The following is a 23090-nucleotide window of genomic DNA, read 5'->3' on the forward strand; positions in this document are numbered from 1 at the left end:
TTCTGGATGTGATGTGAGGGTTTTGGGATGAGAACATCAGAATTGGCTGACTGAGTAAAGCTACATGTTGGAGGGTCTTCTTCAACCTGCCGAAAGCCTGATTAGAACAAAAGAACTGAGAGCACTGGGGTTGCAGGAGGCCCTGGTTGGATCCCCAGAACTGCAAACAACCTCCACTGAAACCTGAGAAAGAGGGAACTCCTCTGTCCTGCTGGCTCTTCCTGGGCCTCAAGCCTGTTGGCCTGACTGGAGCTACAACCTAGTTCCTACTGGTCTCCACTGCAGATTTGGGGATTTGTGGCCTCCATATTACATGTGCCAGTTCCTTGTCACAAAATATCTCTCCAACCTACTAGTGCTTCTCTGGAGAGCTCTAATCCATCCCTCAAGGGGTAAAAATTGATTCTTAGGGGGAGAAATTAACTAGTTATGTTTTGTTGCTCTCCAAAGCTCAACTATACAAGACAAAATCTTATTCCTTAGTATTTTTCTCCTTAATTTCGTGTTAATTTTTCCTTAGGGTGAGTCTTAATCCATTTGTGTTGCTCTAAAAAAATTACCACAAACTGGGAGTTTACAAACAATAGATTTTTTTTTTGTTTTGGTACCGGGGATTGAACTCAGGGAAACTCGACCAGTAAGCCATATACCCAACCCTATTTTATATTTTATTTAGAGACAGGGTCTCACTGAGTTGCTTAGCAACTAGCTGTTGCTGAGGCTGGCTTTGAACTCATGATCCTTCTGTCTCAGCCTCCCCAGCCACTGGGAGTACAGGCATGTGTGCCACTGTGCCTGTCAGATTCGGCCATTTTTACTTGTTGCAGCCACAGTAACTTTGAGGGGTCCTGGGACATGCTGAGCTTCCCCTGTTGCCCAGTGTGGCACTGCTGTAAGCCCTTTGTACTGAGATGGGATAGCCCAGTTCAACTCCTGAGAGAGGCCTCCCCTGTGCCAGTCCCCAGAGTAACTATGGATTGTATCATTGAGTGCTCTGTTAGTACCCAAGTCACACCTGAGCTGGGACCTGGGCTCTGCCTCTATGGGGTGGCTTTGGACAAATACCTTACCATCTATGAACGTGGGTTTCTCGTTCATCAAATAGGGGCTAATGGTACCTATCTCCACAGTCATTATGTGGACTGAGATGAGATAGCAGCAGGCAGCATGGTTAGTGTATAACTGCTGGACAAACGGCCATTATTATGTCATTCATTCACTTAGCAAATACTGGAGTGCTGTGAGTCCAGCCTCTTGATCCTGGACTCTGGTGCCTGAGGAAGGCACTCCCTTGTCTTCCCCTGCCTCTTAAGAAGTTTCCTTTTGGGGGTCATTGGTGCCAGTCATGAATCCCAATCCCATGACAATGTGCCAAGAGGGGGAAACACAGGGATTGTGAGAGAAGGCAGGTATCTGACTCAGGTTCATAGGGTGCAGGTGTGGGGAGGGGTAGCCTGAGACCTTGCCTACTATGGAGTGCCCAAGGAGACAAGGAGTCGGGGCTTGGCGGCATTCCGACCCACTCTCTCAAACCCCACTTCAGTGGCAGGATCACCGGAGACCTTACGGGAGGGGGGGTGTGAGGGAACTCCTTTTGCTGACAAGGCGGAGCTTCTGGAGGGCTTTTAGCAGAGGGTATATTTGATCACACGAGCGCATTCTGTCTGGCGTGAATGGGTCAGGATTAGCAGCTGTGGCAGGGAGACAGGGAGGCAAAGAAACACCGGCAGACTCAAGAGAGGGCGTACTTGGAGGCGGCGGACCACACAGGGCAACGCCAAGCTCGGGCGCATCTGGGACCGGTAACGCATGGAACGAAGGCCTGGGCACACGTCTCCTGTCTCCGTGTGTTTGGAGCGTAGGGACCAGTCAGGGTCCCTCTTGCCTGGGTCCAAGGACATGCTGTATCTTGGGCTTGCTGGTGATGGATAGGGCCCCCAAGAGGTGGGTCCAGGCAGCGGCCCAGCACTCTGGCCTGGACCCGGGGGCCCGCGAGGCCGGAAGCGCCTGGCAAGGTGGTGAGAGGCGGCCTGATCGGCTCGGGGGTGCGGGCAGACGGCTCGAGGGAAGCGCGGCCTTTGGGCCCCGGGCCCCTAACTGAGCCGGCGGGCATCGTCGCCGTGGACCCAACCCGGCGCTGCCCAGGTCCGGTGCAGCAGCCTGCAGCCCTCGAACCGATCCGGGACTGGCCAAGGTCACCGAGCTGCAGGTGGAGTGAAGCACTTGGCTAGGGCGGGGCGAGATCGGCGGTGCTTTCCCAGCAGGGCCCCAGCGCGCCCCAGCGGCTGCAGGCGCTCGTCAGAGCCGGAACCGCGCGACCCCCACGCTACTACGCTCGGCGCGTCTACCACCCCGCCCGCCGCCGACTACAGCGCCCACAGGGCCGCGAGGCAAGGCGGAGCCGGAACGCTGGCGCGCCCGCGACGTCACGCTCCGCCCCGCTTCTTCTGGGTGCGCACGGCTCGACGGGAGTCGTGGTCCCGCCGCGCGCGCCCCGGCGGCGGCGCGGGCGGCGCGGACTTCAGCTCCCGGCGTGCCTCGCGCGCCGGCGACGTTAGCGGCGGGCGGGGCAGCGAGGCGAGGGGCGGTGGCGTCCGGGAGGGCGGAGTGAGGCGGGGGAGGGCGCCCGCGCCCCTCCCCTTCCCGCCGCTGCTTCCCCCTCCCCCGACGTAAACTGGGATCCCTTTCCCCTTGTGTCCGCCATATTGGACTCTAACTCTGGTCAGCGGCGGCGCCGGGCCCGGAAGACTCGCCGTCCCTCCCGCCAGCGGCCGCCTCGCAGCTCCCGCCCGCCCCGCCCTCCCCGCTCGGGAGGCGACCCCGCGCCGCGCCCCCCGCCCGGCCGGCCGCAGCGCCCGCCGCTGCCTCCGCCTCCGCCGCCGCCCTCGCCGCCGCCCGTGGCCCCGCGCCCGTCCGCCCGCGCCCCTTCCCCGCCCGCCGCCCGTCCGCCCGCCCGCCCGCCATGAGCCCGGCCGACGCCAAGCGCGGGGCCAGGCGCCGGAAGAACAAGCGCGGCGGCGGCGGCGGCTCGGGCGGCGGCCACGGCGGCGCGAGCGGCGGCAAGGCCGGCCCGGCGGCAGCGCTGCGCGGCCCTCAGGCTCCGGGCCCCAGCGGCGTGGCGGGCCTGCTGGGCGGCGCAGCGGCGGCCCACGGGTCCCTGGGCACGGGCGGCGCCGCCGGAGGCTACTTTGAGGTAAGCGTGGCGGCGGGGGGTCGGGCCCGGCGGCCGCGGCCGCCGCCCCCTCGCGAGCGGCAGCCGCGGCGCCGGCGGATAACGGGCCGCCGGCCGCTGACAGCTCGCGGCGCGCGAGGCGGCGCCGGCAGCCGGCGCTGCGGCCTCCGCGTCGGCCGCGGTCGGCCCCGCGCTCCAACCCTGCGGGGCCGGGCGAGGCGTGGCGGAAAGTGCCCGGTAAGTTGGCGCTGCCTCTCCGGCGTGGCCTTGGAGAGCCCGCTGACAGCCTCCCGGGGCCACGGCCCGGCCCCGCTCCCCCGGGTGCTTAGGGGCAGCGAGGCGTCTGCTTGCTCGGTGTGTTTGTGGTGTGTGGCTGGGGAGTTCGAAAAAAAATTATTTTCGGCTCTGTTGGTGCAGGCCAGCGGGTGGTGGACTGCTGTCTCTATTCGCTGTCGGTTGTAATACTTCGAAGAGGTATTTCTACGTGGGTATGCAGTTGGCATGGGCATTTCCAGAGATTGCATTGGCCCCTGAAAGAGAATGGGTATTTTTCGAAAGTTATTTGAGTTCTTACAGTGTTAGTGGGACTCTTACATTGTGTTGTCTTACAGACATTGCGATTATAAAACAAAAAGCCTTAGGATTTTTTGTGTGCCACGTCCTGACACAGATTGTTTTATGTGAGCTTCCAAATACTATGTTGGACCAGTATATAGTGAGGGCAGATAAGAGATCATTGCATATGGCATGACTGTTTGATACTTGTGCAGTTGCAGAAAAGTGCAGAAATGCATGTCTGTTTAAGTTTGAGTTTGAACTACTCCCGTGTTCTCTGTAGTATAAGTGTGGTCATTGGAGTTTATTTTGCATCATGTTGTTAGGTTTGTTTAGGATCCTGGGTCATAGTCTTGAGTGTCTATCTCCAGAGGTTGCCCTTACCCAAAACAGCTGCAGTTCTTGGGATCCAGGATGAGAGGCTTGTGCATTTTTTTTAGGTCAGTATTTGGTGATTTTGGGAGGGGAGGGTGAGAGGTCCCTCTTTGCAAGTCCTTTGCAAAAACGTTTATAGTGTTTACTGTGGCTGAATGTAAAATAACCCATTTCTATCAATTCAATAAAAACTTACACTTTAGCCTTTCATACCATTCAGGGTTTTAGTAATTTCCATTTACTTTGCAATAATTAGTTAAAATGATCTTTTAGTTGTTACTCTGATTACTTTTTAAACTCAGATAACGTATACCTACCTATTATTTTTAGTAGGACTGTTATGTTAAACTATTATGCATCAAAGGTTTGACACCCACTATAAAAGAAAATCTCTAACATGCACACATACCAACAAAAGTTTATGGAATGATGTCTATTTCTTTTTGATCTCTTCTGTTCATTTTCATTAATAAAATACTTGTTGTGGTTCAGAGAATTATTTAATGGGTACTATTGAATTTTGACCCACACATGGAAAAGCATTAGCTTTTCTGTAGTTCCCGTACTCCCTTTTTTACTGGGGATTGAACCCAGGGCCTTGTGTATGCTAGGCAAGTGCACTACCACTGAGTTGCTTCTCCAGCCAGCTCCTCTCCCCCACTTCTATCCCACCTTTCCTCCCACTCTCTCTTCCCCTCCCCTCCCCTTTTTTTGGTACCAAGGATTGAACCCAGGGGCACTTAACAGCTGAGCCACATCTCCTGCCCTTTTTCTTTTTAATTTTGAGACAGAGGTCTTGCTAAGTTGCTTATGGCCTCATTAAGTTGCTGAGGCAAGCTTTGAACTCCTGCCTCAGTCTCCTGAGTTACTAGGATTATATGCGTGCGCACCACTATCCCAGCTTCCAGACCTCTGTTAAGCTTTTAAATTTCTTCACAAGTTGTGTTTTAATCATGGACTAAACATGTTTTCGGTACTTGTGATAGAAGATCTTAATGTAATTCTCATAGGCCCTGAATTGTTTCCCCACAGAGGATGAGTTCTCTGGGTACCTTGTCATGGTGCAAAACAGGCACTCAGAACAATATTAGCAGGTAACAGCTAGTGGGTCCCAGCCCTGTGTTTCTCAGAGAGGAGCATCTGCATTCCATAGAGAGTCACCAGACCAGAAGGTGGCTCAGAGAGAAGACATGGAGAAAGTCTGTCTTCCTCCTCAGGAGGAACTAGTGTACAAAGCTTGGGGGAACACAGGTTTCAGAAGATTTAGCCCTGTGCAACCTTTTAGGGCACCCAACTCTTAGGATTTTTGTGAGAATTAAACAAGTCAATGCAGAGGAAGTGCTTAAAACAGTGCCTGTTGACCCACAGTAGTAAATGCTGTGTTTTCACAGATGTCATTTTTCAGGAGGTTGGGTTGGAGTTTTAGCGATTCTGCAGCAAGATGCTATTGATCAAGCTTTTTCCATTTGTGAAATGGAGAAATAGTACATGTGAAATAAAAATGTTGGATGAGGTGCTGAGGATACAGCCCAGTGGTAAGAGGGTCTGCCTAGCATGTTCAAGTCCCTGGGTTCAATCCCCAGCACCACAAAAAAAAAAAAAAAAAAAAAAGAGAAAAGAAAAAAGTAATATTGGGCATGGGTCTCGGACTAGGTCTTCTGTAACAACCTTGTGTGGTCATCTGCTCTGTCCTAATAGTGAAAGGCTAGCCCTGAGATGAATAGTTGGTAGGTGAAACATCATGAATAGCCCTAATTATTTTGCATTCTATTTTAATGTGTGATTTTCATAATGCTCATGATGTATTAAGTGAAAAACTTAAAAGAGTAGTATTTGTGAGGCCTGTGTATGTCCATTTTGGCATAGGAAGGTCTTACAGGGTGTTTGTATATCAGACACTTCATGATGGGCATTTGAAGGCTTAATGTTCCCTTTTTCATATGCTTCAAGCTTTAAAACTTTTCACAATCTGATATTACAAACATTTTTCTTTTTTCAAATAAAACTATGTTTTTTCCATCTTTTGGTAGTTAAACATTTAGTTATTATGTACAAGATACAAATAATAGCATTAGAATTTTGTTTTCTAAATAAGTGTCCAAAATTAAGTGTCATACATGTATTATTTACAAAAAATAGAATTCCTCTATTATGGAAGTTGATCTGTATCACTTGTTGGAATATTAAATTACATTTGATTTGTACTCACGGAGGACTGGAGTGGAAATTTGGGGCTATTTTTGTAGTCCTGTTAGAGATTTACAAAAGTATGCCATTTGGGGTAGGATAGGGGTCGAAATATATTTTTAAATTGATATTAACATTTTAAAGTTGGAGAAACCCTCTTGTAGTGTAGGTAAGGTAATAATAGTTGAGTTGAGGCACTGGTAATAGTCCTTTTTCAAGACTGAAAAGGAGGCAAGGAAGAGTTTGGTTAATAATGTTGAAGGCCACCTCAATAATGTTGAGGTTAGGTGGTGTGGTTGCTGTACAAACAGCCCTGGTGGGATTATGGATGTGTGGAATAGATACTTGGGGGTCTTCCCTGTCTGGTAGAAATTGCTACCATTATGAAGTGAGGTTCTTCTTATATTTGCTTTAAGAAACTCTGTAATTCACAGAAGTAAATTAAGTAAGAATCTAGAACTTCCAGACCTTTAGCTGTTTAGCTGGGTGTGGTGATGTGTACCTGTAATCCCATCTCTTTGGGAGACTAAGGCAGGAGGGTTTCAAGTTTGAGGCCAGCCTGGACAATTTAGCAAGACTCTGTCTCAAAATAAAAAATAAGAAAAGAGCTGAGGATGCAGCTCAGTGGTAGAGAGGCCCCGAGTTCAATCTCTGGTACTTCATGCACGACCCCCCCCCCCCGCCCCCCCTTACAAAAAAAAAGATTAATGGTTTAACATACGTTGTTACTATGTAAGTTTTAGAAATGATGCAGCTCATCACAAACCCCCTCTGAGATTTAGTGTTGCTATATATATGTAGATGTGTGTAATGAATATATCAGGGTACAGTGAGTGTCTCCTTATACCCCAGAATGTGTTCTCCTTTTCATAGTCATTCCTACTACCATTCTAATCTGTTATCTTTTTGATGTATTTTACTGGTATTTCATAGAGAAGGACTTTGTGCTGGGGTTCTTTGGCTAGGTGTTATTTTGAGGTGCTTTTGGGTTGATGTAGCATTTGATTGTTCTTTTTCATGGCATATACGTTTCCATTGTGTGACACTTCATATGTTCTAATATTTTTTTTAAATATTTATTTTTTAGTTTTTTCAGCGGACACAACATCTTTGTTTGTATGTGGTGCTTAGGATCGAACCAGGGCCGCACGCATGCCAGGCGAGCGCGCTACCACTTGAGCCACATCCCCAGCCCTATATGTTCTAATATTGATGGATATTTGGTTTTTTTCTTTTTAAGGCTGATATGAATTGGAGCTGATAAGCATGTCTTTTGGTGGGCATGAACACTCCTGAGAGTTGGTGTATGTACCTTGCAGAGGAATTGCTGAGTATTTGTATGGTTCAACTTGAGTAGATTTAGCCAGTTTTCCTAAGTGGTACTGTTGCATGCTTATCATTAGAAATTAGCATATAATGAAATTGATTTTTTTTTCCCCAGTACTGGGGATTGAACCTAGGTGTGCTTTGTCACTAAACTGTATGCGTGTAGTCTTTTTAATTTTTTTTTAAATTTTTTGTTTTAGTTTTAGATGAACACAATACCTTTATTTTATTTGTTTATTTTTATGTGGTACGGGGGATCGAACCCGTGCCTCACGAATCCTAGGCAAGCTCTCTCCACTGAGCCACAACCCCAGCCAATTTTATTTTTTTAAATTAATATATATATATATATATATTTTAAAATATTTATTTTTAGTTTTTTATGTGGACACAATAGCTTTATTTTATTTATTTATTTATTTATTTATTTATTTATTAAATTTATTGAGTCCCAATCAGCATTTTTTATTAGAGAGAGAGAGAGAGAATTTTAATATTTATTTTTTTAGCTTTCGGCGGACACAACATCTTTGTTTGTATGTGGTGCTGAGGATCGAACCCGGGCCACATGCGTGCCAGGTGAGCGCGCTACCGCTTGAGCCACATCCCCAGCCCCTATTTTATTTTTATGTGGTGTTGAGGATCGAACCCAGCACCCCGCGCATGCCAGGCGAGCGCACTACCATTTGAGCCACAACCCAGCCCTTATTATTTTTTAGTTATAGTTGGAGCACAATGCCTTTATTTTATTTATTTATTCTTATGTGATGCTGAGAATTGAACCCAGTGCCTCGCATGTGCTATGCAAGCACTCTATCCTTGAGCCACAACCCCAGGCGCCCCCCACCCCCACCCCATTTTTATTTTGAGACAGGTTTAGGCTAAGTTGCTGAGGCAATCCTGCCTCAGCTTCCCAGGTAGCTGGAATTATAGGTATGAGCCACCATGCCTGGTTTTTTTGGGGGTTTGTTTTTGGTACTGGAGATTGGATCCAGAGGCACTTTACCACTGCACACATCCCCAGCCCTTTTAATTTTTTTTTCTGAGATAGGATATTATTAAATTGCTTAGGGCCTTGGTAAATTGCTTAGGCTGGCCTTGAATTTGGCATCCTCCTGCCTCAGACTGAGGAGTCCCAGCTATGTGGGGTACCTCAGAGGCTGATCTGGCAATACAGCATGTGCTGTGAGGTGGCTTTTTGTTTGTTTTTTTGTGTTAATCCTCACTGTGTTAACCCTGGCTGGTCTTAACTAGGACACAAGTGGTTCTCCCACCTCAGCCTCCCAAGTAGTTGGGACTACAGTAGGTGCTCACAGACATGCCCAGCTTTGATTTTTTAAAAGTGCTGTTACTTGGATTTTGGTGATGGAAGGGTATTGCTAGGAATTGAACCCACAGTCTTGCTCATGGTAGGCAAATGCTCTACCATCGAGCTACACTCCAGCCCTGTTATTTGAATTTTAGCACAGATGTAGTCCCATGTAATCACTGTCATAATTGGATACAATATAGTTTCATTATCCACAAATCTGCCTCATGTTATCCCTGTGCAGTCATACTCTCCCTAATTCCTTTTGTTTTCTTTGGATACTGGGAATTGAACTCAACCACTGAGCCACATCTCCAGCCCTATTTTGTATCTTATTTAGAGACAGGGTCTCACTGAGTTTCTTAGCACCTCGCTTTTGCTGAGATTGGCTTTGAATTCGCAGCCTCCCCAGCCGCTGGGATCTCTCCCTAATTCCTAAGCACTTTGCGACCACTACTCTGTTCCTTATATACTTTTAAATTTCAGGGAAGTCACGTAAATGTAGCCATAAGATAGCAAAGTTTTGAGGCTACACTTTATTTTACCTAGTATAATACCAAGATTCATTCAAGTTGTTGCATATACCAGTAGTTCCTTTTTACCCTCACCAACCCTTCTCTCTGCTGCGCATGGAACCCAGGGTCACAGGCATGCTAGTCAAGCATTCAGCCACTGAGCTGTATCCCCAGCCCTGTTCCTTTTCACTGCATAGTAGTCCATTGTATGGATGTACCACAGTTTATTGTTTCCTTGGTGGACATTGGGATGGTTTCTAGTTTTTCTTTTTTCTTGGATATGGAGTTGCTATAAACATTTATGTGTGAGTTGGTGTGTGAAAGTAAATTTTCATTTCTCTATGATGCTAAGGATTAGGAGCTGTGTCATATGTAACATAAAACAAACTGTTTTCCAGATAGGTGTATTATTTTGCCTACCCACCAGTAACGTGGTGGGAGTTCAGTTGCTCTGCATCCTTGCTAGCAGTTGGAATTGCCAGTAGTTCTTTTTTTTTTTTTTTTAACCATTTTAATAAATAGGTATATAGTGGTATTGTAGTTTTAGTCTGTATTTCCCTACTGACTAATCATATTGAACACTTATCGTCTGTTTATTTGCCATTCTTGTGTTCTCTTAGAAGAGGTATATATTCAAGATTGTGGGTTTCTTTCTTTTTTGGCCTGGGTGTGGTGGTGCATGCCTGTAATCCTAGAGACTTGGGAGGCTGTGATAGGAGGATCACAAGTTCGAGGTCAGCCTCAGCAACTTAGTGAGGTCCTCAGGAACTTAGTGAGACTCTGTTTCAAAATAAAAAAAAAAAAAAAAGGACTGGGGTTGTGGCTCAGTGGTAGAGCGTTTACCTTGCTTGTGTGAGGCACTGGGTTCAATTCTCTGCACCACATATAAATAAATGATTAAAACAAAGGTTCATCAACAAACTAAAAAAAAAATATTTAAATAAATAAGAAGGACTGGGGTTGTAGCTCAATGGTTAAGCGCCTTGAGTTTAATCCCCAGTACCCAAAAAAAAAAAAAAAAAAAGATTGTTTGTTTTGTGTGTGTACTGAGAATTGAGCCCAGGGGCTCTACCACTTAGCTACACCCCCAGACATTTTTATTTTTTTATTTTAAGAAAGGTATCTAAGTTGTGGAGGCTGGCCCTTGAACTTGTGATCCTTCTGCCTCAGCCTCTTGAGTTGCTGGGATTACAGTTGTGTGCCATACCTGGACAATTTACCATTTTGTTTTCTTTTATGAACTATGGTTTGGTGTCATGTCAAAGAACTTTGTTTCAGCTTCAAGTTATAGATATTTTTACTTATATTCTAAAAATTTCATAGTTTTTCATTTAGATCTGATTCATTTTGTGTAATTCCAGATAAGGTAGAAAGTTTGGGTAAAAGTTCCCTTTTCTTTCTTTTTCCTCTTTGTATGTGGAATTCAAATTGCTCCAAACTCATTTCTTGAAAGTGGCAAAAGTAACTGGTGGTCTGGAAGACCTAACCCAGTTACAGCATGCCTAGCATGCCCAAGGCCCTGGATTCAATCTCTAGCACTGAAGACAAGCAGGCAACCCTAAAAAGCTAATTTGTCTTACTTGTGTGGGTTATTCTGGGTACTCTAGTTTTTTTCCAGTGATCTATTGGTCTGTCCATTGCCAGTGCTGCACTGCCTTGATGACTTGTGTCTTAAAAATTGGGTAAGTTGAGACTGCGGTTATGGCTCAGTGGCTCAGTGGTTTAGAGTGCTTGCCTAGCACTTACGAAGCACTGGATTCAATCTTCAGCACCACATAAAAATAAAATAAAGACATTGAGTCCACCTACAACTAAAAAAATAATTTTTAGAAGTTGGATAATGTGGTTCCTCCAACCTTAAACATTTAAAAGATTTGTTTTGTTTTATTTTGTATAGTGGGGATTTAACTCAGGGGCATTCTACCACTGACTACATCCCCAGCTCTTTCATTTTTTTATTTTGAGTCAGGGTCTTACTAAGTTTCTGAGGCTGGCTGAACTGGGATTAGAGGCATGCACCACTTCGCTGGTTATTTTCTTTGCCTTTTATATGCATTTTAGAATCAGCTTGTGTATGTCAATAATTAGTTCTTCTGAGATTTAATTTGAATAACTTTAACTATATATAGATCAGTTTGGTGGAGAATTGACATATATTTACTATGTCAATTTTCCAAAGCATGAAAACGATGTGACTATAATTAATTGGTTGTTTGATTTCTTCCATTAGTGATTTTTAGATGTTAGTGGTACAGATCCTATACATTTTTTCTTAGATTTGTACTTATTTCATGTTTTTTAATTTTTCATTTTTCTTAGCTATTTCAAATATGCCTGCCTCCCTCTTGTCCTTCTTCCCTATCTCCTTTCCTTCTTTTCTTTATTCTGTTGAACCCAGGTCCTGGAGTATGTTAATAAGCACATGCTTTTCCACTGAGCCACACCTTCTTTATTTGTATATATAAATAAAATTTGGGATGTAGCTCAGAGGTAGAATACTTTCCTAAAGACAGTAGAATGAATCAGATATTATTTTCCTAGATATGAATACACCACCAGTGTAACTGCACATAATGTACAACTACAAGAATGAGATCCTAATTAGACTAAGTTATACTCCATGTAGGTATAATATGTCAAAATACACTCTAATGTCATGAATTTCTAAAAAGTACAAATTAAAAACAAACAAAAAACAAATACTCTCCTAGTATGCACAAGATCCTGGATTTGGTCCTCACCACTGCAAATATAAAAAGGAGTATAATATTTTTGTGTTTCCTTTCTGTCCTTTGGTCTTGCTGAAATCATATATTCTGGGATTTTTTTTTTTTGTGGATTCATGGGGTTTTCTGAATAAATAATCATATTGTTCCCCCCCCCCCCCCCCCGTTCTATGTTCCTTTTATTTTTCTTGTGTTATTAAACTGGTTAGGACTTTGGTACTCAGGATCCCAAGTTATGAGAGTGGATATTGCTGCCTTTTTCTGGATGTTGGAGGGAAAGCCATTAAGTATGATGTCTGTTGTAGTGTGTGTGTGTGTGTGTGTGTGTTTTTTGTAAATACTCATGATCAGTTTAAAGAAGTTCCTATGTCTGGTTTACTGAGAGATTTCATTAGTGAATGTTGAGTTTTTAATTTTTTTCCCCAGAATTTTTTTGAGTCAATTGATTATGGTCATGTAGAATTTCTTCTTTAGACTACTAATAAGTGGATTGTATTGCTGATTTGGGATATGAAACCAGTTTGCATTCCTAGAATAAACCCTACTTGGTCGTGGGTGTTACTGTTATTTTTGTGTGTGTGTGTGTGTGTAGTGGAGGGGCGGATTCTGGGAATTGAACCCAGGGGTTTCCACATACTAGGCAAGTGCTGTACCCCTAAAATACATGTCTAGCTCCCCAATCCTGCCACTTTAAAAAAAATTATTTTGAGTCAGGATCTTGCTAAGTTTTCCAGGTTGATCTTGAACTTGTGATCCTCCTACCTTGGCCTTCTGAGTAGCTGGGGTCACAAATGCGCATCACCATGCCTGATTTACTTGGGTTTGAGAATTTCAGGTAGAAGATAGCAGTTTAGATTATTGATTTGAGACCTTTCTTTAATTTCTTTCTTTCTTTTTTTTTTTGTAGCAGGGGTTGAATCCAGGGGTGCCTAACCACTGAGCCACATCCCCAGCCCCCCCCCCCTTTTTTTTGTTTTATTAGAGAAAGGGTCTCACTGAGTTGCTTAGCGCCTCACTGAGTTCCTGAGGCTGGGTTTGAATTCGAGATCCTTCTGCCTCAGCCTCCCCAGTTGCTGAGATTACAGGCGTGTACCACCATGCCCAGCACCTAGTTTTCTTCTTTAAGAATTGAATGCTCTCTTGGGCTGGGGATGTGGCTCAAGCGGTAGCGCGCTTGCCTGGCATGCGTGCGGCCCGGGTTCGATCCCCAGCACCACATACAAACAAAGATGTTGTGTCCGCCGATAACTAAAAAATAAATATTAAAAAATTCTCTCTCTCTCTGTCTCTCTCTCTCTCTCTCTCTCTCTCTCTCCTCTCTCACTCTATCTTTAAAAAAATAAATAAATAAAATAAAAATCCATTAAAAAAAAAGTATTGAATGCTCTCAACTTCTGTGTAAGCTATACTTTAGCTGCATCTCACAAATTTTTGTATGATGTACTTTTTTTTTTTTTTAAAGAGAGAGTGAGAGAGGAGAGAGAGAGAGAGAAAGAGAGAGAGAGAGAGAATTTTTTAATATTTATTTTTTAGTTCTCGGAGGACACAACATCTTTGTTGGTATGTGGTGCTGAGGATCGAACCCGGGCCGCACGCATGCCAGGCGAGCGCACTACCGCTTGAGCCACATCCCCAGCCCTGATGTACTTTCATTTATATTCAATTTAAAAGTTTTCTCATTTCCTTTGAATCTTCTTTGACTCATGGGTTGTTTTAAAGTGCATTGTTAAATTTCCTGTTCTCTCCCCCTCTTTTTTTTTTAATATTTATTTTTTAGTTGTAGTTGGACACAACACCTCCATTACATTTGTTTAATTTTTTGTTTGTGGTGCTGAGGATCGAACCCAGGTTCCCGCACGTGCGAGGCAAGCGCTCTACAAGCACTCTACCGCTGAGCCACAACCCCAGCCCCTCCTGTTCTCTCTCTTTTTTTTTTTTTTTTAAAGAGGGAGAGAGGAGAGAGAGAAAGAGAATTTTTTAATTTTTTTTTTTTTTTTTTTTAGTTTTCGGCGGACACAACATCTTTGTTTGTACGTGGTGCTGAGGATTGAACCTGGGCCGTACGCATGCCAGGCGAGCGCGCTACCACTTGAGCCACATCCCCAGCCCCTCCTGTTCTCTTTTTGTTACTGAGTTCTAGTCTAATTCTGTTGTGGTCAGAGAATGTCTTTTTATGGTTTTATTTTTTTCAAAAATTTTGAAGTTCTATTGTTTATGTTGATGAATGTTACACGTACACTAAAAAATTTATTTTCTGTTATTTTTGGGTGGATTTTCTTTAATTCTTTTTTCTATTTTGTAGTACTGGTGATCAAACCCAAGGACTTTATCACTGAGACCTCAAATTTGTGATTATCCTACCCTCAGCATCCCAAGAAGCTGGGATTACAAGTATAGGCTACCATACCTAGCTTGGGTAGAGCATTTTCTAAATGTCCGTTATATCTGGTTGGTTTATAGTTTTGTTCAACTCTTGTGTATTCTTTTTATTTGTAATATTTATTTTTTAGTTATAGTTGGACACAATACCTTTATTTATTTTTATGTGGTGCTAAAGATTGAACCCAGGGCTAGATGAGCCCTCTACTGCTGAGCCACAACCCCAGCCCAATTCTTGTGTATTCTTGCTGTTTTTTTGGTCTCCTAGTTCCTTTTATTGCTGAGAAAGGAGAGTTGAGGTCTGTTATTAGAATGTGGTTTGCTGACATCTCCTTACAGTTTATTTAGTTTTCCCTTCATGCATTTTTTAATCTTTGTTGTTTGGTGCATCTACACTTAGAATTGTTTGTTTTCTTGATGAATTGACTCTTTTTGTCACTTAAGTTATGTTCTTCTCATCTTTGGTAGTTTTCTTGGCTCTGAAGTCTTATTATTTTTTAAGTTGTTGATGGACCTTTATTTTATTTATTTTTATGTGGTGCTGAGGATCAAACCCAGTGCCTCACACGTGCTAGGCAAGTTTTCTGCCACTGAGCTACAGCCCCACACCTTCAGCTTTCTTTTCTTTTTTTATTTTATTTTTTTAAAAATATTTATTATTTTTTAGTTCTCGGCGGACACAACATCTTTGTTGGTATGTGGTGCTGAGGATCGAACCCGGGCCGCACGCATGCCAGGCGAGCACGCTACCGCTTGAGCCACATCCCCAGCCCCTTCAGCTTTCTTTTAATTAGTATTTTTTGGTATATCTTTTTCTATCCTTTTACTTAACCTACATATATGTTATTTTACTTGACATGAGTTTCTTGTAGACAGCTGCTTAGTCAACTTTTGTTAATACATTTTCATACTTTCAGTTTTAGTTATAATGTGTATATGAAATATGCTTTTCCTGAATTAATTGCTAATTGAGTGTTTGGTACTAGTTTGGGATGCTGCCATGTGCATTATGTTTCATATAGTTCTCTTCATCAACATTATTATTATTATTATTATTATTATTATTACTGCTGCTGAGAATCAAACCCAGGGCCTTATGCATGCAAGGCAAGCACTCTACCAATTGAGCTATATTCCCAGCACTTCTTCATGATTTTTTTTTTTTTTTTTTGGTACAGGGGATTACCTGATGACATTCCCAGCCCCTTTTAAAAATTTTTTGAAACACTTTCTCCCTAAGTTGTTCAGGCTGGCCTGGAACTTGCGATCTTTCTGCCTCAGCTTCCTGAATGACTGGGATTACAGATGTGTGCCACCACACCTGGCTTTTCACTGAACTTTTTGACCCAATAGGCTTTATAAACTGATTTGCTGAATTACATCAACATGGAAACACAAATTATATTTATTTATGTATGTTTTTGTACACACATATGAACATGTGAACATATAATGTGGTTTGTTGACATCTCTTTACAGTTTATTTAGTTTGAACCCAGGGATTCTATCCCTGAACTACATCCCCAACCCTTTTAAAATTATTACTATTATTTTTGGTACCAGGAATTGAACTCAGGGGCATTCAACCACTGAGCCATATTCCCAGCCCTTTTTTTGTATTATTTTTGTATTATTATTTTTGGTACCAGGGATTGAACTCAGGGACATCAACCACTGAGCCAAATTCCCAGCCCTTTTTTGTATTTTGTTTAGAGATGGGGTCTCACTGAGTTGCTTAGAATCTTGCTTTTTGCCAAGGATAGCTTTGAACTCATGATCCTCCTGCCTCAGCCTCCTGAGTAACAGGAATTATAGGCATGTTGTTAAGGCCTTGGGATTGATTCTCAACACCACATAAAGATAAATAAAGGTATTATGTCCAACTACCACTAAAAAATAAACATTAAAAAAAAAAAGAAGAAGAAATAACAAGGGACCACAAGAGTCAAAACACTTGTTTGAAAGTGGGTAGGCAAGGAGGCTAAACCTTTACTTTTGCCAGAAGGGTGTGCTACAGAATCTGGTTATCGAGCCTATCTGGGGAAGGGCTACAATTAAAATGGCTACAATTGGATCCAATTGTACTATATTCTGAAAATGAACCACCAGATTTTCTATTTCTCACAATGTGACATTGGGCTTGTCCAAACCATCTTCTTTTAGAGACAGTTTAACCAGTGTGAGTTGAAATCAAATAACTTATGTCTCATGGGCCTATAAAACATTTGTTTTGTTTTTACTTATAGAAATCAGTTTTGGTCTAGGCACACCTATAATCCTCCTACTCAGAAGGCTGAGACAGATCGATCTCAAGTTTGAGCCAGCTTGTACAATTTAGTGAGACCCTACCTTAAAACAAAATAAAGAGTCTGAGATTGTAGGCCTGAGGTAGAATGCTTGCCTAAACTTTCTGTAGGCCCTGGGCTCCATCCTCTGCACTACAAAAAAACAAGTCAGTTTTAATTTTTCTCTCCCTCCCTCCCTACCTCCCTCCCTCCTTCCTTCCTTCCTTCCTTCCTTCTTCAGTATTAGGGCTTGAACCCAGTGGTGATTTACCACTGAGCTACTCCCCCCCGTTTTTTTGGTAACAGGTTCTTGCTAAATTGCCCAGGCTGTCTTCGAACTTTCTGCCCTTCTGCTTTAGCCTCCTGAGTAGCTGGGATTACAGGCCTGTGCCACTCAGTGTACCTGGTTAAACTTATTATTTTGGATTTTTTTTTTTTTTTTTTTTTTGGTGGTGATGTTTGGGGATCAAACTCAGGTCCTTGAACCTGCTAGGCATACATACTACAACTGAGCCATGCCCCAGACCTTATTTTGAGGGAGTTCTAGATTTACTGCCTATAGTCCCAGGTACTTAGGAGGCTGAGGCAGGAAAATTGCTTGAGTCTAGGAGTTCAGGACCAGCTGGGCAACCATAGCATGAGACTCCATCTCAAAATTGAATAAGTAAATAAACACCATACAGTGAAAACTTGGCTCAAAGAAGAAGTAAACATGAAAACTAGATTTATAGACTAGTGACCAAGATAGTGTAGAGAGTTCCTGTATTCCCTTCAGCCAACTTTTACTAATGTTGTCATCTTACGGAATATTGATATTTGTCACAACTAGGGAAGTGAATGTTGGTACAACATTGCTAACTACAGATTTTGTTTCTATTTTACTAATATCCTATTTCTCTCCCAGGGTTTAATCCAGGATGCTACTTTGTATTTACTGGTCCAGAATTGTAATTCTTTTTAGCTGCCTTAGTTATGAATTTAGTGAGCTTTCGATTTCATAGTTAACCACAGTCTAATCTTTCTTTGTAGAAACATTTGGTGTTTATTCCACTGTGGTGAAATAGTCCAGCAGGACAGACATTCTACAGGTTACACCTGGGAGCTCAGCCCCTCTTGACAATCTGTTAGAGGTTACAAATTCCTGGTCACTGATCAGGTTAGTGTAGAGAAAGGGGTTACCAGGCCCTGATGAAGTTTGTTGCATTAGATGAAGAAATTCCATAAATGAATTCTTGACTGTGCTTATATATTGTTGTTGCTGCTGCTGCTGCTTCTTCTTTTTTTTTTTTTTTTTGTTACCAGGGATTGAACCCAGGGGTGTTTATTCACTGAGCCATATCACACCTCCAGTCCTATTTTTTTTCTTTTTTATGTTTTGAGACAGGGTCTTGCTAAGTTGCTTTAGGATCTTGCTAAATTGCTGAGGCTGGCTTTGAACTTGGGATCCTCTTGCCCCAACCTCCCAAATGACTGGGATTACAGGTGTGTGCAACTGTATCCAGCTGCTTTCTGCTTTTTTTTTTTTTTAAACCTTTATTTAATTTATTTATTTGCATGTGGTGCTGAGAATCGAACCCAGGGACTCACACGTGCTAGGCGAGCACTGTACCTCTGAACCATAACCCCAGCCCTGCTTTCTGCTTTTAAAAGCATAAAAAACAGCATCATTTATTAACAGTCCTAAATTGTAGCTACTGTCTTCCTCCTTCCCTTATTAGAATAATAGGAGGGTTTGGATATGTCAGCTGGTCATTGTGATTAAATGTGTGTCCATAAGCTGTGAGTTGAAATGTTCATTGTGTTTTTGTGTGTTTACAGATGATCCATGCAGTTTGTTGGTAGGCTAGGCACGTTGGCAGAGTAGAGTATTGCAAGACTGGTGATTTTTTTTTTTTTTTTTTTTTTTTTTTTTTGCTGAGGTAGTGTTTGTTGTTGAGTTTGAAAAATTCCTCTAAATGTTGTAGTCAGCACCCTTCAATTTCTAGTGGCATTTATTACTTAGTCCTCACTCAAGGTAGGAAACTGAAGCTGAGGGCCTAGGAATATAGCTCAGCTGGTAGAGTGCTTGCCTCACATGTACAGTAACATGGTTTCAATTCTTAGCACTACAACAAACAAATAAACAAACAAAAACAAAAACTGAAGCCCGGGCATAGTGGCACATGCCTGTAATCCCAGCCACTTTGGAGGCCAAGATGGGAGGATCTTGAGTTCAAAGCCAGCCTCAGCAAAAGCAAGGTGCTAAGCAACTCAGTGAGACCCGGTTTCTAAATAAAATACAAAATAGGGCTGGGGATGTGGCTCAGTGGCTAAGTGCCCCTGAGTTCAGTACCGCCTCCCCGTTCTGGGGTTGGGGCTGGGGCTCAGTGGCAGAGCGCTTGCCTAGCATGTGTGAGGCCCTGGGTTGATCCTCAGCACCACATAAAAATTAATGAATAAAATAAAGGTATTGTGTCCAAGTACAACTAAAAAAATTAAAATTAAAATAAAAAAAAAAAAAAGAAAACTGTCTTGCTATCCTAGTTCTCCTTGTTCTCATTCACCCTGTTTTCTCTTCCTCCAAGCCTTAGTCTGGAACCTGCTCTGCTGCTTTCTTCCACCCTCCCTACTCCTGTTCCATCTGCCCTTCCGCCTGAGCGGAAGGGCAGAATCTTCAGCTTTCTTTGGTGGCACCTTCACTTGCTCCTACTACTACCCCTTGCCAGACCTTGCTGATTGGGTCTGGCAGGTCAGCATCCATCTTGCTCTTTGCTTCCTTTTACCTCCTTATTCCAGGCTTTGAGTCCTCCAGGCCTAGTGGTCTTGCTGTGCTGGTTGTGTGATGCATCTGCACAGCTTGAGCAGACTGTTCCTCTCACCTCCGTGCCTTTGTTGGGACTCTCCTGTCTTCTGGGAAGGGAACTGCAGTTTCTCTCTAAGGTGGGGGTCATGCACTGTCCTGGTGGGGCACATGTTTTTCCTCTAGACCAGGTCCTTACCTCCCTTCCAGGTTTCCTTGGTGTCTGTCCTTGACAAGCACATAGCTCATACACACTCAGCAGTGTTGCTGAGGCCCAGGCCACTCCACAGGAGTTCTTGCAGTTCTACCTTCTTCCCTTTTTCTCTGAAATCTCTTCTTTGCCTTCTGCTTTTGAAGAAAGCATTTATGCTTTTCCCAGATTAATTCAATATTGCAGAGCTTCTTAACTCTTGGATTTTAGTGAGTCTGTGGCTGATGGAAACTCAGTTGCAGAATTTATAAGTGGATATGTTATCCCAAGGCCTTTTCAGGTGTCAACTTTTCTGTCCTGCATCTTTCCTCTTTCATGGTGTTATTTTTCTTAGTGTTCATATTTTGAGTCTTCCATCTTCTCTTCCCTACTCCTCAGTCCTTCTTTTGATTTTGCCTAACCCTATAAGGTACCATTTTATCCAACAAGATTTCTCCTGTCCACCATATGACTTGAAATACTGGCCAGTGGTACTGGTTGATATTGTTTGCTTCTGCTTTCTTCTCCTCCATTCATGTTTTACCCCCTTATCCAGCTCTTGTATCTGCTTCTGTCATCAGTCTTTCCCAAGGTTATTAAGCCATCACATCCTTTCCAAGACCTGTAGTTGTTTTTTGGTCATGATTCTTTTTGAACTTTTTTGCATTTGACTTTGATTATATGTGAATTTCTGGAAAATGCTTTGTCTTTGTATGTATAGCTGCATTGTGGTTCTCTTGACTATTGTTTCTCTTACTCCCTGGCTTTGGTGAGTTCACTTACTTCAACATCCATACCAGTTACCATTATATATTTGATTCTGTATTTGGTTGGTTCTTCAAGTTCAGATTTACATTTGGTATTTCTGACGGATAATTGGAAACTCAGATGGGAGGTCAGTATGTCTTCAACATTGTGGAAGAATGATTGGGACCTTTGTTCAGACTGTACTCTTCCCATGTTATACAATAATGCTTAGACATTTGTTGGTTTGTTTGCTAGTAAACTTGTCAAAAAGAGTTTTGGGGGCTGGGATTGTGGCTCAGTGGTAGAGGGCTCACCTAGCATGTGTGAGGCACCAGGTTCAATCCTCAGCACCACATATAAATAAATAAAATAAAGGTATTATGTCCATTTACAACTAAAAAAAGAAATACATAAAAAAAAGTTTTTGTCAAAAGGTCTCAGGTCAACCATATGTGGTTGTGCATTGGGCACCTTTTCAGTATTTGTCAGATAAGAAAATTGTGCTAGATAATCCTGAAGGTCTTTGTTAACTTTATGACAGTTCTTTGTCATTTCTGTGTTATTCAGTTTCAGTGATTACCTGCTGCCTTTTGTATGTGTCTCTGAAGTGTGTGTCAGGGACCTGTCATGCGTGTTTGATAACAGTTTGGGCTGAGGGAAGAACATGTTGGCACTTAATTTCTTTTTCTTTCTTTCTTTTTTTTTTTTTTTTGGTGGTGCTGGGGACTGAACCCAGGACTTTGTGCATGCGAGTCAAGCACTCTACCAACTGAGCTATGTCCCCAGCCCAGCACTTCATTTCTAGGTAGGACACTAAACTTTACAAACTCTCACTGCCCACTGTGGTGATCCGCAGTGCAGGGGTCTTGCCTGAACTCTGAGCAGTCCTGAGGCGGGAGATGGACTTGTGACTTAACATGTATTCTCATTTGAGGTATATACAGCTGTGGAAAACTGGGCATTTATGTAGCTCTCCTCTGGTGCACTCATAGATTCTACTGTCTGGTTTTAATTAAACTGGTTCTGATAGGATAGGATAAACTGAAACAAACCTTGGATTAAAGATAGTGCTCATCATGAAAACATGGGGGATAATAGGAACACACAAGGTAGAGCTTGCACTTCTGCTTTCTGCACCAGCTTCTCCTAGCCACATAACAAAGTTAGAGATTATCTAAGTAGAGCCTGGCACAGTGGCTTATGCTTGTAATCCCAGCAGTTTGAGAGGCTAAGGCAGGAGGATGCAAGTTCAAGACCGATCTCTGCAATTTAGTGAGGCCCAGGGTACTTAGTGAGACCTTGCTTCAAAATAAAAACAAAAAATGGCTGGGGATGTGGCTCAGTGCTTAAGTGACCCTGGGTTCAGTTCCTGGTACAAAAACAACAAAACAAAAACTAAGCAGAGTCAGCTCTCAAAGATTATTCAAGATATGGATTTATATTCACTTTTATTAGTGACCAGCTATACCTGAAGTGGTTATCTCACTTCAAGAGATTGGGGAGTGGGGACGCCTTTATAGCTGGCAAAACATTTTAAGAATATGTGTCCAGAAGAAAGCACTTCCTATAAATTTTGTGACTGTGTTTGAAGACATTAGTTACTCATGTTTTTATAGTTTCATTAAGCTCAAGATTAAACCTTTCAAAGTTTCTATCCTATATTTCTTTTGTTCTTTCTTTTGTGTATGTATATGTGTGTACATACACATCTATGTTCACACTGAGGGTTGAGCCCAGGGTGCTCTACCTCTACCACTGAGCTACACTCCAGCCCTTTTTATGTTTTGTTTTGAGATATAAGACCTTACTTAATTGCCCAGGCTATCCTAGAACTTGTGATCCTCCTGCCTCAGCCTCCCAAGTTGCTGGGATTAAATGCTTGCACCACTGTGCCTGACTTCTAGGCCATTTTTCTGTATTCGGTAGGGTTCAGTTGCAGAAGCAGCTCTAGCTGGCTTGCCAGGGGCAGATATTTAATATGGAGAATTAGGTACATTCAGCCTTTTAAAAAGGTCTGGAGGAACAGGATGTTTGCTGGATTTCCAAATACAGCACTTAGCTGTAGAGTTGGTAGAGCCAGTCTGCAACATCTGCCACTCTTATCCAGTACTGAAAGACAGACATCTGCCATTGGGAAAAGCTCTTTCTGTAGCAGTTGGTGGGAAAGTGGGCTGAATGTTAGAATAATACATAGGAAACAATATGGCAACAAAAGAAATACATTGCTTTGTCAGCAAATGCTTTTGGAGTATTCCATAGAAACAATTGCAGGAGATTTGAAAAATAAATAATCAGAATAAATCATGGGGTGTTTGCTCTGGTATGATGGAAGGTGGTGTTTTTAACAGGAGTAATCCTGTGCCTTTGCACAGGATTTCTGATGAAATGCTTTTTTGGGAGGATATGGGGTGAGGCAGAGCATGTATATTCTGAAGTTATTTCTTGTGTAGGGGTTTTGTAGTAAAACTAGAACTAAGTGGTGAGGGGGAAGGCCCCTATTTTTCAAGTGTTGGGAAATTGAACCTCCTAGATAAGTGCTCTACCA

The 23090-nt window shown here is 43.1% G+C and overlaps 1 protein-coding gene across 3 annotated transcripts in view; it reads left to right on the top strand.

Annotated features, from left to right (window-relative positions):
* The first annotated feature begins 1327 nt into the window (after positions 1–1327).
* Positions 1328–23090, top strand: part of FAM193A (family with sequence similarity 193 member A) — a 151089-nt gene continuing 129326 nt past the window's right edge. For 2 of the 3 annotated variants that reach the window (XM_081304586.1, XM_081304587.1), the window contains exon 1: positions 1328–3193. In XM_081304586.1, the coding sequence (XP_081160712.1) occupies positions 2963–3193 (231 nt within the window). In that variant the 5' untranslated portion in view covers positions 1328–2962. The remainder of the gene's footprint in view (positions 3194–23090) is intronic. The other variant, XM_081304588.1, reaches the window with a different exon arrangement.

This window comes from Spermophilus citellus (assembly GCF_964194105.1).
Source record: "Spermophilus citellus genome assembly, chromosome: 8".
NCBI classification, from domain to species: domain Eukaryota; kingdom Metazoa; phylum Chordata; class Mammalia; order Rodentia; family Sciuridae; genus Spermophilus; species Spermophilus citellus.